We start from the raw sequence: 16,046 nt of genomic DNA, 5'->3' as shown, positions 1-16,046 counted from the left end.
TAAGTATGAGGATGTTCCAGTTTGTCCTTAGCATAATAGAAAAATGGCTTCGACGTTAACAAGCAAGTTAATTCAGAACACACGGCAGAGCTATGACATGCTTCTTGGTAAACCAGCTGCAATGAAGTAAAAAACCTTAGCAGCCGCATCATTGTGCTAATATTGTTGAAGCTGATGGCTTCTGTGTATCTAGTGAGTTAAGAGTATGGGTTGTTCTTGGCAAACCAAAAACCAAACAAAAAAGCAGCTAGTGAGCAGGAAAGTCTAAAATGAAAGTTACTGTAGCTGGAGGTCACAAACTCGCATGAAAGAAAGAAATTCACAGTCGATTTGCATATACCCAGTTTCGTACATAGCAATCAATGATGGCAAAGCTAGCGCGCTTGTTCATGCATGCTAAGTTTTCAGCCAAAGTGTATTTCACCTTGCAATGAAATGAACACAGGCATGTTTCGTCGTGAAAAGCTTAAGTGCCGTGACTGGCACCTTCTGGACTTCATTTTACCGCTTGCCGGATTTTCACCCTGCGACTCGGAGACTTCGAGAAATAAGAATCGCATGTGGCAGTATGATACATGGCTGGTAGGGCAAATCGCTCTTACTCAATCCGCTCCTAAAAGTAGTTTGCACTTAATGAAACTATAGCCAAGGGTCGGAACACTGAACGCCTCCGACCATGATTTTCAGTGATACCACTTCATTTTATACCGCACTTAGTTTTCTTCCAAACACTCATCGAAGTTTCGAGAAGAACGGATGATACGTGGCGGAGTAATATGGTTTCATGGGCGCACTACTTCTGCAGCCTCTGCAGCGTTGCCTGCTATGTTTGAAACGGAGTATAATTAGGCGAAATGCGAATTAATGCACTAGCATTTTGGTTTTTACTTTGGTTCTGGTGGTTGAATCCACTGTTTACGGATGGAAGTTGTTTGGATAGCAACAGTGGTTTAATGCACACATATGTGGAATTGCTCATTTTCCATTTTACTTTCATTGATCCCTGGGCGTTCCACTCCTGTCACAGTAGTGCAGCAGTTAAGCGATGCGCCAGTCCCTGCAATGGCAGGTGCTGCCATCAGTGGGGCTTGTAAAGCCTAGGTTGCTCTTCCTGAGCTACCTCTAGTGATCAGTCATTGAACTATATATATATTATAACAAATTAAAATTAAGAACACCGTTTGTGTTCGCTAAGTGATGTGCAAATAGGATCCCAGGCCGCTGAAGGGATCCATTAAAGCTATCGTGGAATACCCTTAAGGTCGAGTTTTAGTGTCCCCCAAACTTTCAGCCTTATTATCCTTAGTGCAGCATTATACTCGTCAATCTGTCCAGTTTACAGGCGCTAAGATTTTTCGATGTGGACAGAAAAGAAATCCTGCAGACTTTTATGTAATCACAGTTTTGAATGTGATCTTGTATCTTTGTCGCCCTGCTTTTAATCTTCTAATCGCTTGTAATCGCTTGAGTTGTAACTTTCTTTAGAAGTGCTGCCAATTCGCCACTGATAATTAAGAACTCTGCTCCTGTGTCCAACAACGCGCTAATGCTGTGACCACCGAGGAGCACGGGTATGTCGAGGGAGAAGCAGTCCTTTAGTTCAGCTGCTGTGGTCGACGTCATCAAAGCTTGATCATCGGATGTCTGTGTGGTCTCCCCTTTTCCTATCCTCCTCTCCATCTTTCACTTTCCTATCTCTGTCTCACAACTCTCCTATATCCTACTAGCTTCTTGGTTTTTCCTTTTTTCCTGGCGGCGAGGGTTAACCTTGTATGACCAACTACCCTGAGTTGCGTCATATTTGGTTATAGTTGAGGTGTACAGCTGGCGTGGGCAGGACTTGCTATCAAGTTCCTGTCCCGTCCCCTTGTTGGACTCCGTGGTGGGTGGCTGGCACTATGACCGAAAAACAAAATTTTTTTATGACTCCCCAACTTTCAAAACCTGATCGCTCTCTCAAAAGAGGGCGGAACGAGGCAGACAACTTCTTTCAAAAACGAAAAGTAACTTTTCCCAAATATCATGTGATCCACAGTGAATAACAAGATAAACAGGCAAGAATAATATCCCCCTTCCTTGTGTCAAAGTGCTTGACTGAAACCTTAGGCATTGGCTATAAGCTGTCAAAAATGGCCAGCGGCGACTTATTGCTCGAACTGTGTGACAATGTCCAGCAATCTAAGCTCTCCAACCTAACGTCCATAGGGGAAATCCCGGTCTCCGTGACTCCTCATCGCTCACTTAACACTGTCCGAGGCGTAATATCGGAAAATGATTTTCTTCACATAACTGAAAAAGAAATGCTCGAAGGGCTCATCGACCAAGACGTCATAGATGTCCGCCGAATCAAAATCCGGAAGGACAACAAGGAAATAGGCACAAAACACATGATCCTGACGTTCAACACCAGCACCAAGCCCGACACAATCGACGTGGGATATTTGAAAATCAATGTAAGACCATACATACCAAACCCTCGCAGATGTTTCAACTGCCAAAGGTTCGGCCACGGCTCACAGAGCTGCCGCGGTCGCAAAACGTGCGCAAAATGTGCCTCGAACGATCACCAGTCTGATGTATGTGACGCAGCCCTGTGCTGTGCAAACTGTGAAGGAGAACATGCTGCATACTCCAGGGCGTGTCCGTCCTGGAAGAAAGAAAAAGAGATAATGACCATAAAGACAAAAGAAAACATTTCTTTTAAAGAAGCGAGAAGGCATTTTGCACTTACAAACACATTCTCCTTCACAGCAAAACAAAACTTCGCTGATGTGGCTCGCAGGGGCATAGCACCACACAGCACTCCGGCACCTGCCAAGGCCGCTCCCACCGAGCCGATGGCAGGGCCATCCACGCCCCAGGCAGGGTCAGCGAAAGCTCCCCTGTCATTGCCAAAGCAGGGACCGCCGGTCCATGGGTCGGCATCCCGCAGGACCTCCCTCCGTCGGGAGAAACCTGAAACTAACACAACCGCGACTGCGCGGTCCTCCAGCACCTCTGTTGAGGTGATGGCTACAACACCCACTCCGCCTCCATTACAGCGGCGGAACAGCTCTCGTGAGCGAAAAAAAGACAGGCCCCTCATAACGGGCCCACCACATAAGTAAATCCCCCTTCATTTTCTCTCAAAAACACAAGCATGGCTTTTTTAATTCAATGGAATTGCAGTGGACTTATGCGGAATTATAGTGACATAACACATATTTTAGGGTCAATGTTACCCATAGTTTTATGTCTTCAGGAGACCAATCTTGGTCCACAACATGTACATATCCTGAAACATTATCAAACTTTTAGACGCGATCGCGAGCAGGCAAATCGACTCTCAGGAGGCGTCGCGATTGTTGTTCAAAGCAGCGTCCCTGCTCAAGAAATCAAGCTCAAAACAAAACTTGAGGCGGTAGCAGTGAGCATCGTCAGCTACGAAACACTAACAATCTGTTCCGTATACATTCCTCCACATTTTACATTAACAGTCCATGATCTAGAAGAATTGATAGAGGAACTTCCAGAGCCATATCTGGTAGTTGGGGATTTTAACGCTCACTCCCCTTTTTGGGGAAGCGAGCGCTGCGACTCTAGGGGGCAAACAAGCGAAGATTTTATCCTCTCAAATAACATCTGTCTTTTAAATACAGGAAAAGTAACTTATTGTTGCCCAAGCTCGGCAAAAATGAGCTTTCTCGATTTAGCTTTCGCATCACCATCGCTTTTTAACGATTTTAAATGGGATGTTTTAAATGACCCTCTGGGAAGTGATCACCTACCTGTTATCATCAGCCTCTCATCGTCTACTGCAGTCATCCCCACAAGACCACGGCGCTGGAAACTTCACCTCGCCGACTGGTCACTTTTTACAGCAAGTGCCACACTAGAAAAAGAATTTTGTGAAGATCTCAGCATAGACGAAATTAATGGAAAGTTTACTACATGCATAATATCGGCCACTAGCCATAACACAAACAACAGGACTCTTACACAAAAAACATAAAGTATGGTGGACACAAGAATGCACATTGGCAAAAAAACAACAAAATAAAGCTTGGGGCTTTCTGCGTCGGTATCTCACAGCGGAGAACTTGATTGCCTTTAAGAGGGCCAAGGCCAGAGCGCGATTCGTTCGGAGAAATGCCGAGAAATCCTCGTGGCAGAAATATGTGTCCTCAATAAACAGCTCAATAACCTCAGAAAAAATGTGGGAAAAGGTTTGAAGATTCAGTAGTGACCATACCCCTTTCACACTTCCTCTATTGACTACTCCCGGGACACAAACATCATTAGAAGAACAGGCCAACATACTAGGTGAGCATTTTGCTGAAGTTTCCAGTTCGTCCAATTACACAAACACGTTCCAGAAGTACAAAGCAATAGCAGAAAAACAAAAACTTCCATTTGCAGCAGGTATGCACGAGGACTACAATCAACCCATCACACTCCAGGAATTGAATAGGGCATTATCTTGTGGTAAAAAGACAGCAACAGGCCCAGATAATGTGCATTACGCTATGCTCGCCCATCTCTCTGAGGCTGCCGTGCAGGCATTGTTGAAATTCTTTAACAAAATATGGACAACTGGGAATATACCTGAGGAGTGGAAGAAAGCAATAATAGTACCTTTTTTGAAACCCGGAAAACAACCAACAAGTCCTAACAATTACAGACAGATAGCCCTCACCAGCTTCATCGCTAAATCTTTAGAAAGCGTAATAAACATTAGACTGACCTTCACACTTGAATCTCGTCGACTCTTAGATTTACGTCAATGTGGATTTAAGAAAGCATGCTCGACCACTGATCACCTTGTCCGCCTAGAAAACACCATCCGGGAGGCGTTCATCCACAAACAGCACTGCATCGGGGTCTTCTTCGATTTGGAGAAGGCCTATGATACCGCGTGGAAGTTCGGCATCCTCCATGACCTAGCAGAGCTAGGGATCCGCGGCAGGATGCTGAACTGCTTGAACGACTTCCTGACTAACCGCACATTCAGAGTCCGTCTGGGAGCAACTCTATCAATGACATTCACCCAAGAGAATGGCGTACCCCAGGGATGCATTTTAAGTACGACACTCTTTATAGTAAAAATGAATTCTTTGGCCAAAGTAATACCTAAGTCCGTAATGTATTCAGTTTATGTAAATGACATACAGATAGCATACACTTCTTCCAACATACTGTCTTGCGAGAGACAAATACAAATCACACAAAAGAAACTGGCTGCTTGGGCAGAGAAAAATGGATTCAAGTTCTCCCCTCAAAAAACAGTAGCTGTTTTGTTCTCATTACGACGAGGCCTACAGGTCGATCCCAATCTGTGCTTGAATCAAACCACACTGCCAGCCAAACTGGAACATAAATTTTTAGGCGTCACCTTTGACAAGAAACTTACATTTCTGTCACACGTTAACAACCTGAAAAAGAAAGCATCCCAAGCCCTCAATGTATTAAAGGTACTCTCGCGAAAACGGTGGGGGTCCGATAGAGCATGCCTATTGCAAATATATCGCTCTTTGGTGCGCTCCAAGCTGGACTACGGGTGTGTGGTATATGGTTCGGCAAGAGCATCCTACTTGAAACGACTGGTCCCTGTTCATAATCTTGGTTTGTGCCTATCAACTGGAGCATATAGAACATCCCCAGTAAATAGTCTTTACGTTGAAGCTAATGAGCCCACACTAGAGGATAGAAGAGTCACACCCATTCTCTCCCTAAACATCTCTGCTATCCCATTGTTACCAAGTGCCCATCTAGGAGATTATTCAATAATAAACCACATTTTATCAGGCCACTAATAATGCGCTTTGAAGATAAATGTGAAGACTTAGCAGTGCTGGATGCCCTACCTAATATTGCACAAAGACATGAATATCTACCACCATGGTACAGCCTTCCTTCGGTGTGTGACTTCACATTGACACACGTAAACAAAGAGAAAATACCACACGAGCACATACTGCAAGAGTTCTTTGCACTACAAGAAAAATATGACACTTACACTGAATTTTACACTGATGGCTCAAAAACAGAGTCATGTCGGAAGTGCAGTAATTCAAGGAACAAATGAAAAAATGATACGATTGCCACAGTATGCATCGGTATTTACTGCGGAGGGTTATGACATCTTTGTAGCTGTAGAACAAATAGTAAAACAAAACATAAAAAATAGCATCATTTACACAGATTCACTGAGTATGCTAAAAGCGCTGCATTCTACAAACGCTGCTGAACCCATAATAGGAAAAATCATACATAACATAGTTAAAATTACAAAGCAAAAACATAACATTATATTCTGCTGGGTCCCTAGTCATGTTGGAATTTTAGGTAATGAGAGAGCAGACGCTTGCGCAGCACAAGCTAGAATTGGCCATATAAAACAAGTTAACATACCACAGAGGGATTTTTCTAAATTACTGCACAGTAAACTCAGGAATAAGTGGCAGATTGCATGGGACGAACAAACAAACAACAAACTACATTCTATAAAACCTGTTTTGGGAGAATGGAGATCATGTACACATCAGGAGCGTTTCATAGAAGTTATTTTGTGTCGACTACGCGTTGGACACACACACCTTACTCACAACTTCTTACTGACAAAAAAAGACAAACCTCTCTGCGAAATGTGTGGCGATGAACTCACGGTAAACCACATTTTAATTGTATGCAAAAAACTGGAACAACTGAGGAAAAAATATTCCACAACATTGTACAATGAATACATCCCACTACACCCCATGTTACTTTTAGGAGATCAAGCACTGGTTGATTTTTCAAGCATTTTTAAATTTTTCAGAGAAGCCAATGTTTTATACAAACTTTAGATATAAAAAGCGTAACCTTTAACAAAAGCTCTAACCGTGTGCTTGGCGCATCATAGCCTCAGTTTCTTTTGCGCCATTAAAATCAATATAACTAACTAACTGTCCAGCTCAAACCCGGGGCAGCCAAATCTAGCGGAATCCTGATCTAAGGATTTCGTCCACAAAATTGCTTCTGGATCAAACGGATACAAGCCAGAAAGGCGAATATTAAAAGTATACTGCTGCCACAGGAATGCTGTGTGACATTGATGATCGCCTGTCAAACTTTTTTCACATAAATATGCTGCTGCTTAACCTTTAATGCCCAGTGGCACGAATTTGGAACATATGGCTTGCATGCCCTGTACTCGTTTATGCATGGGGCTTGTATACATTTGATATCATTTCTCAGTAGCCAACACTTTCCCATCAAAATATTTACTGTCATTCTGTGTAAAGAAAAGGGCACACAGATGCGAGACTGATACTTCAAACCATTGTTCAACAACTGTTCTCTAATTTTTTTTCAGCTTTGGCAGGAAGAATGGGAAGAGTGTTTTTGATAAAAATTGTGTACTGTCCAGGGCCTTCCTGATGGTTCAAGGCCTTCGAGTTAGTCTTTCACGTTGCTTGGATTAGCTGCACAAATTGGACCAAATGCTCATTGCTTCATATTCATGCCATACCAATGTCTCAAATTATAGCAGTACTACCAAATTTCTTATATTTATTTGCCTTTGAATGTGGGTACATTAGCTAGCATAATATGGAGGTAATCTTCAATTTCGATTTCATTATTTCGGCACTAAAGGCTTGAGCAGAGTCATGGTACTACAAACGAAACAGAAGATTTTTTTTTTTCTTCTTGCAGGTTCCTGGCCTGACGAGAGTTGCTATTCGGGCACCACTGATTTTGTGTTCTACTCTGCTGGCTGGGAGGAACTGTACTTTCATCTGTTAAAAAGACAACCATGCCACCAAAAACCAGAAAGAAGGCCAGGAAGGTCGGCAAAACACAAGAGCGGCCAGGATCCCCCAAACCTTCACCTCCAAAACTTTCTGTCCGTGCTGCACGTCTCAGGGTTGCTCCTACGCAGCTTTCACCACGCTCCAGCGGGCTGCCGTCGGGCAACAAAGCAAGCTCAATTCTGAGTCACAGAAAAGCAACCAAGTCTACGCGCACATCAGTGGAAAAGGAGCGTCTTGGAGCGGGCGATCAACCTGCTCACCTGGCAGAGACTGAAGAGCAAGTACCTGACCCTGCCGCTCGAAAACCGCCTCTCGTTCGCAAGCGGAATAAAAGAAAGAAGGCTCGGAAAAGCAGCAGGCCAGACGCTTCTGCTGCACCCATTGATAGCTCTGCTTCCAAAGGGAAAGACGAAAAGGCAGATACTCCAAGCCAGGTCCCTGCTGCGCTTTCCACTCGGTCAAGGGAAAGTGCAGCTCAGTACCTAGCATATGTGGGGTCTCAAGGGAAGCCACTTCCCACAACCTCTGGTTCTGAAGCTGTGCCAACTGATAGTAGACCAACCACCAAGATACGCTTGAGGTCAATGAAAGAGCAGAGCGTGCGAAGTGCCATTCCTGGGGTAACTCAGCAGGATGAGCTGAGAGCCAGCCCTGCCCCTAAACGGCGACGCCCGTTGGATGACTTGCCCGCTGAAAGTGCAAAGTCCAAGCATAGGACAAAGGCAACAGGTGTGGAGGCAGACAAACCTGCCCTCGAAAGAGGCAGAGGTGAAAAGGCCACCACTGAGGCGAGAGAGACATTCGAAAGAGATTCACCCCAGCCAGGACGAAGCAAAAAGACTCCTAAGCAGAAGGTGGTTACTGTGCATTCTGAGCTTCTGCCATCTGCAAGTGCTGTACAAATGACCAGGGCACTGTCCAGATCATTGGAAGACAAGAGCTCTAGGAATGCAGTTCCTGGGCACGTTAAAGAGCATGTTGGGAAGGTTGGTCATGCCTCTGAACACCAGCACCTGTCGCATGGCTCACCTGCTGACGTTTCTGCAACTGGACGACACACAAAGGCTGCACATATCGAGGTGAAAGAAGCTGACCTTGAAGGTAGTACACAGAGGAAGCCATCATCAGAAGAGTGGTACCCTTTGCCTGCTACACGTGCAAGAACGGCTGAAACAAGCTCATCTCACCGCTTGCCAAAGAAAAAGGGCTTTTGGGACAAGCACCCTTGTGCAACCGCTATTTCTGGTGGTGCCAAATCCACCGTCGAGGCACACTTGAGGTCCCCGAAAGAGCAGAGCATGAGAATTTGTTTTTCGGAGGAGGCTGAGGAGCATGCCTCAAAGCAGCGACATCCGTCCGATGATGCACAATCCAAAGGCCTTATGATAAGAGAACAGAAGAATGTGGCAGATGTGGAGTTGCAACATCCTGTCCTTGAAACCAGTGGGCATAGGAAGACGGCAACAGGTTCGTATTCCATGCCTGCCAGTTGGAGAGAGACTGTCGAGATAGGCTCCCCACAAAAACTGGCCAAAAGGACATCTGACGGTAAGAAGGCTCCAGTGACCACAAAGTTGCCGCCACATGCAAGCGCTCGCCCTGTCACCAAGGAACTCTCAGCGTCTCTAAACAAGCAGAGCACAAGCAGAGTGGAGAAAGCTGAGCGATCTGGTCACTCTTCAAAACAGCAGCGCCATTCAGGGGATGCTGGAGCTGCCGGCATTTTCGGGGCTAAACGGCGAGTGACAGTGCCTGTAGATGTGGATGGGATGAGCCCTTTACATCTGCCTGTCTTTGAACTTAGTAGACTTACTCGGGCATCGGCACCGCTTTCGTCCCCACGATCGGCACAGCTGGCAACGACGGCAGTAGACGTGGAGGACGTAAGTTCTTTGCATCCGCTTGTCCTTGAAAGCACCAGAATTAGTCAGGTACGTGCGGGACGTTCGCCTTGTGACCAGGTGGAGAAAAGGAAAGAGAGTAACACGTCTCCCCACCGTCAGAAGCGCCAGTTGCCTGCGATGTGGGAAGAGTGGCTCGTTCTGGACTCCACTCACGGAGGAGAAAAGGAACCTTCTCGTCGCAACAGGGCACCCAGTTTGGAACGGCGAGAAAGCGTTTCCCCAGTGCCACCTGGTCCTGCGGCTTCAGACGCCAGTGTGGCCGATGGAGGAAGGGACATTGGCGATTTAGTCACACCATGGTACGAGCAGATGTTTGGCAAGCGTGGCACAGGAGAACCTCGCACGGCCTTCAGCGAAGAGCCCAGTGAAGATGATGACGTAGAGTCTGTGCACTGGAAGGTCGATTATGAAGAGCCATCTTGTCGCTTCAGTGACAGTTCATCGGAATTATCAATAGAAAGCGACGATTATGTGCTTAATGCATTTGAGAACGATTACAAATTTTCAAAGCTTGTCAGGCAGTCCGATCACAGTAGGCAGTCGCACGAAGAGGCACAGCGGTGAGTCTGCTTTTTTTTTTTTTTTCTCATCTATGCCTACTCCTGTATGAAGTGATACTAATGCCAGTAATGGTGATGTTCAGTAACTGTTCCGAAACTTATTCTCATGATAATCATCGATAATCATTGTTCTTGAACTGTGTTTGTTGCTGGGCAAAGGCCTTGTTCTGTCTCCTATCAGCCCCCTGTGCACACAGTAACAGTACTGTGAGAGATAGGGAAGGAGAGAACAGAAAAGCAGCATGAATCACAGAGCAGTTTGAGTCTGAGCTTCAAGTTAAATTAGGAGGATGCTGATGCAGCTACCAGGACGAGAGAACCAAACTGCACCTAGCTGAGAATTGGATGTTGCAAATGGTTTGGGAAGCTCGCATTGATTGGTTGGCCTCTGGTGGCTCAGTGCTCGCTGTTGCTTGTCTTTACTTTCCCTGAATGGTGACAGCATAATCACAGTGGCAGGCTGTTCATTGGGGTGGCTCGTGCTGGCGAAACCGGAAATAAACTGCACTATCTATGCCCTCATACATACTGATGTTGTTTAGGAGATGTCGCACTTTGAGAGCTTCTCAGTACGAACCAGGCAATAGCGCAAGTGCATTAGGCTCTGATATGGAAATGCCATACCTTTGAAATATTTAGTGACCCTGAAATATTAGACCATTGGTAGTACGTTACTTGTACGGTATAGAGTAGCAAGAAGTGACAGGCAGGTGGTGGAAAATCGGCATAGGCTGTAGCTCGGTCGTCACCCCAGTCGAGGCGCAGCACATAACCATAGACACGGTCAGGGTTTCTGTGTGACAGACTGACACTAGCAGTGTGTACCATCTACCATCTCGCATTGCACCTCTTCTTTTCTCTTGAAAACGCACCAACGATGTTTAGTTCTACACATCGGTCGGAAAAATCTATCTTGGTTCTTTGCATGCCTGTGGCCACATTCGGATTGTGTTTTCATAAACTTTATTTCCCCGCAGGGGGGCGTCTGCAACTTGCAGACGTTGGTGAGTGGCGACACCACGGGTTCCCAAGCATCCGCAGGGACATCCCCGTAAGGGAATGATGGTGAACTGTGCATCACCACGGACCCGAGCACTTGCACCTAGCCGTGCGTGGCATCGCCGTGTCCGGGGAAAAGGGGATCCTGGTGGTTGAGCCGATACTGAGCGTTTGGACCCTTAAGGCCCCTCGGCGGAGGCAACACACCACTTTGGCCCCAGCTTCCTGTAGACGGCACCTCCGGCCTGACCCAACTGGGGGAATTGGCAGTCGCCTTTTCCTATCCTCCCCTCCATCTTTCACTTTCCTATCTCTGTCTCACAACTCTCTTATATCCTACTCACTTCTTGGATTTTCCTTTTTTCCTGGCGGCGAGGGTTAACCTTGTGGGACCAACTACCCTGAGTTGCGTCATATTTGGTTATAGTTGAGGTGTACAGCTGGCGTGGGCAGGACTTGCTTTCAAGTTCCTGTCCCGTCCCATTGTTGGACTCCGTGGTGGGTGGCTGGCACCATGACCGAAAAACTAAATTATTTTACGGCTCCCCCCTTATCCAAACCTGATCTCTCTCTTAAAAGAGGGCGGAACAAAGCAGCTGATTTTTTCTCAAAAAAGAGACAAACATTTTCAAAGTTCCACGTAATCCACAGTGAAAGTGACTGAAAACAAGCAAGAATAATATCCCCATTCCTTGTGTCAAAATGCTTAACCGATACCTTGGGCCCTGGCTACAAGGTCTCAAAAATGGCCAGCGGGACTTGCTTCTTGAACTGCGCGACAGCATCCAGTGTTCCAAACTCTCAAACATTGCGTCTATAGGGGACATCTCTGTCTCTGTAAACCCCCCACCGATCTCTAAACACAGTCCGAGGTGCAATCTCTGAATCTGACTTTATCCATCTCACAAAAACCGAAATGCTTCAAGGGCTCACCGACCAGAATGTAATCGACGTTCACCGAATCAAAATCCGCAGGGATAACAAAGAATTAGATACCAAACGCATGGTCCTCACATTTAACACCAATACTTTGCCCGAAACGATCGAAGTTGGATACTTGAAAGTCAACGTCAGACATTATATACCCAATCCCCGCCGATGTTTCAGTTGTTAAAATTTTGGCCACTGCTCACAAAGTTGCCGCGGCCGCAAAACCTGCGCGAAATGCGCTTCGAGAGACCACCGTTTTGAGATATGTGACACAGCACTGCGCTGCGCAAACTGCGGAGACCATGCTGCGTACTCCAGGGCATGTCCGTCATGGAAAAAAGAAAAAGAAATAATTACCATAAAGACAAAGGAAAACATTTCATTCAAAGAAGCAAGCAGGCATAATGCGCTTACCAACACATTCTCTTTCACAGCAAAACCCAATTTCACTGATGTGGTGCGCTGGGTGCATAGCACCACACAGCACTCCAGCACATGCCGAGGCCGCTTCCACCGAGCCGATGGCAGGGCCCTCCACACCCCAGGCAGGGACAGCGAAGGCTGCTCTGCCACCCTTAAAGCAGGGAGCGCCGGTACATAGGTCGACATCCCGCAGGACCTCCCCCTGTCGGGAGAGGCCTGAAACTAACACAACCGCGGCCCCTCCACGGTCCTCCAGCACCTCTGTTGAGGGGATGGATACAACACCCACTCCGCCTCCATTACAGCGGCGGAACAGCTCTCTTGAGCGGAAAAAAGACAGGCCCCTCATAATGGGCCCACCACATAAGTAAACCCCCCTTCATTTGCGCTCAAAAACATAAACATGGCTTTTTTAATTCAGTGGAATTGCAGAGGACTTGTGCGGAATTACAGGGACATAACACATTTTTTAGGGTGAATGTTACCATAGTTTTGTCTTCAGAAGAAAAATCTTGGTCCACAACATGTGCGTATCCTAAAACATAAAATAGACGTGATCGAGAGCAGGCAAATCGACTCTCAGGAGGCGTCGCGATTGTTGTTCAAAGCATCGTCCCTGCTCAAGAAATCAAGCTCAAAACAAAACTTGAGGCGGTAGCAGTCAGCATTGTCAGCTACGAAACACTAACTATCTGCTCCGTATACATTCCTCCATACTTTACATTAAGAGTCCATGGCCTACAAGAACTGATAGATGAACTTCCAGAGCCATATCTGGTAGTTGGGGATTTTAACACTCACTCTCCTTTTTGGGGAAGCGAGTGCTGCGACTCTAGGGGGCAAACAATCGAAGATTTTATTCTCACAAACAATATATGTCTTTTAAACATGGAAAAGGCCACACACTGCTCTCCAACCTCGGGCAATATGAGCTGTTTAGATTTGTCTTTTAGTTCTCCATCTGTTTTTAAAAATTTTAAATGGGACGTTATCGACAACCCATATGGCAGCGATCACCTTCCTGTATTAATCAGCTTGACATCTGCGCCAGAAATCATCCCAACTAAACCGCGACGTTGGAAGCTGCATTTAGCAGATTGGGAAATTTTTAGAGCACAAGCCAATTTAGAAGATATAGTTTTAGAAAACCTCAGAATCGATGAGATAAACGAAATGTTCACGAATTGTATAATTAATGCCACACACTTAGCTATTCCTCAGTCTTCAGGAGTGGTGCGGCAAAAACACAAAGTGTGGTGGACAAAGGAATGCAAGGAAGCAAAAAAACAACAAAGTAGAGCTTGGACAAATTTCGCAGGTACCCTACACGAGAGAATCACGTACGTTTTAAAAAGGCAAGAGCGAAAGCTCGGTACATCCGTCGCAGTGCCGAGAGAGCTTCATGGCAAAGTTACATTTCATCTATAAGCTGTCAAATAACATCCAAGAAAATGTGGGAACAGGTTCAGAAATTAAATGGCAACTTCTCACCATTCACGATTCCTCTTTTGACAACACCTGGCATACAAACAAGCAAAGGGGAACAGGCGCTTTTGGGGGAACACTTCGCTGCAGTTTCTAGTTTATCTCACTATACGAAGTCCTTCCTGAAATACAAAAGTATTGCCGAAAAACAGACTTCTAACTAGTGGAGGTGCAAACCAACAATACAACAATTTAATCACTCTCCAAGAAATCAATGCTGTACTGTCTGACGGCAAAAAAACTGCTCCAGGACCCGACCAGATACACTATCAAATGCTTGCCCATCTTTCCCGGCCTGCCATAGAGGCACTCTTGAATTTCTTTAACAAAGTATTCACAGAAGGAAAAATACCTAAAGAGTGGAAGAAAGCCATCATAGTGCCATTCCTGAAACCTGGAAAACCACCAACTTCCCCAAGTAGCTATAGGCCAATAGCCCTCACAAGCTGTCTCGCGAAATCTTTCGAAAGTGTCCTTAATATAAGATTAACATTTGTCCTTGAATCCCGTGAACTCCTTGATGTCCATCAATGCGGCTATAAAAAGGGATGCTCAACAACAGAGCATTTAGTTCGCCTTGAAAACACGATAAGAGAAGCTTTTATACACAAACAGCACTGTCTTGCCATTTTCTTCTATATGGAGAAAGCGTATGATACAACCTGGAGGTTTGGGATCCTCCGCAACCTGGGCGACCTAGGTAACCCCGGTAGGATGTTAAACTGCCTCACTGACTTCCTTTCCGACCGTTCATTTCAACTACGCCTGGGATCAACCCTGTCCAGGAGCTTCGTTCAAGAGAACGGGGTTCCTCAGGGGTGTATTTTAAGCACGACATTGTTTATTATAAAAATGAATTCCATAAGTAAAATAATCCCAATGTCCATCCTGTATTCAGTGTACATTGGCGATCTTCAAATAGCCTGCACATCCTCAAACGTAGCAACATGCGAGAGACAGATACAGTTGACAATGAATAAACTAGTGACATGGGCAGATCAGAACGGTTTCCAGTTTTCCACACAGAAAACAGTCGCCATCCTTTTCTCGCTGAAACGAGGCATACAAGCTGACCCATTTACACATCTGAATGGAACACAGATACCCGTCAAAAATGAGCATAAATTTCTAGAGATAAGTTTTGACAAAAAACTCAATTTCCTGCCTCATATAAACGCACTGAAAAAGAAAGCCTCCGGATCCATAAATATACTCAAAGTACTGTCACGTAAACGTTGGGGTGCTGACAGGACATGTCTTTTACAAATTTGTCGCTCATTGGTACGCTCCACCTTAGACTACGGATATATTGTTTATGGGTCAGCGAGACCTTCGTACCTGAAACGACTAGGTTCAATACATAATTTAGGTTTGCGTCTTTCCTCTGGTGCTTACAGAATGTCACCCATAAATAGTCTATATGTAGAAATCAACGAATTGTCACTTACAGATAGAAGAACCATGCTCACATGCTCATACATTTTAAAAATCCGTTCACCGCCCAAACACCTATGTTACCCAACATTCACAAAGTGCCCATCTAGAACACTGTTTAACAACAAACCGCTCGCTATCAGCCCACTCCTACTGCGTTTTGAAGAGATGTGCCAGAACTTCGGCGTACTAGATACATTTCGTGACATTGCTCGGAGACGAGATCCACTGCCTCTATGGTACGATTCTTCTGCAATCTGTGATCTCACTCTTACGCAGTTCCATAAAGAACAAACACAGCAACATATAGTACAACAATTCCTTGCACTTGAAGAAAAATACAGTAGTTTTACGCATTTTTATACAGATGGTTCAAAAATAGACGCTTGCATGGGGAACGCAGTGGTCCGAGGGAAGTCGGAGAAAACAGTACGACTTCTTTAGTGCTCATCCATCTTCACTGCAGAATGTTAGGCAGTCTGTGTGGCCGTTGAAAAAATAGAAAACAATCTTACCAACAGTATTATTTACACAGACTC

At 45.5% G+C, this 16,046-nt stretch overlaps 1 protein-coding gene across 3 annotated transcripts in view; it reads left to right on the top strand.

Annotated features, from left to right (window-relative positions):
* LOC144098813 (uncharacterized) overlaps window positions 1-16,046 on the top strand; it is a 31,116-nt gene that overhangs the window by 2,705 nt on the left and 12,365 nt on the right. For 2 of the 3 annotated variants that reach the window (XM_077631699.1, XM_077631700.1), the window contains one exon: window positions 7,675-10,236. The exons of the other annotated variant lie outside the window; for it this stretch is intronic. In XM_077631699.1, coding sequence (XP_077487825.1) covers window positions 7,775-10,236 — 2,462 coding nt within the window. In that variant the 5' untranslated portion in view covers window positions 7,675-7,774. The remainder of the gene's footprint in view (window positions 1-7,674; window positions 10,237-16,046) is intronic. 3 annotated transcript variants of the gene reach the window in all.

Source organism: Amblyomma americanum, chromosome 7, assembly GCF_052857255.1.
Source record: "Amblyomma americanum isolate KBUSLIRL-KWMA chromosome 7, ASM5285725v1, whole genome shotgun sequence".
Classification (NCBI taxonomy): Eukaryota; Metazoa; Arthropoda; class Arachnida; order Ixodida; family Ixodidae; genus Amblyomma; species Amblyomma americanum.
This window is presented reverse-complemented; position numbering and strand designations above follow the sequence as displayed.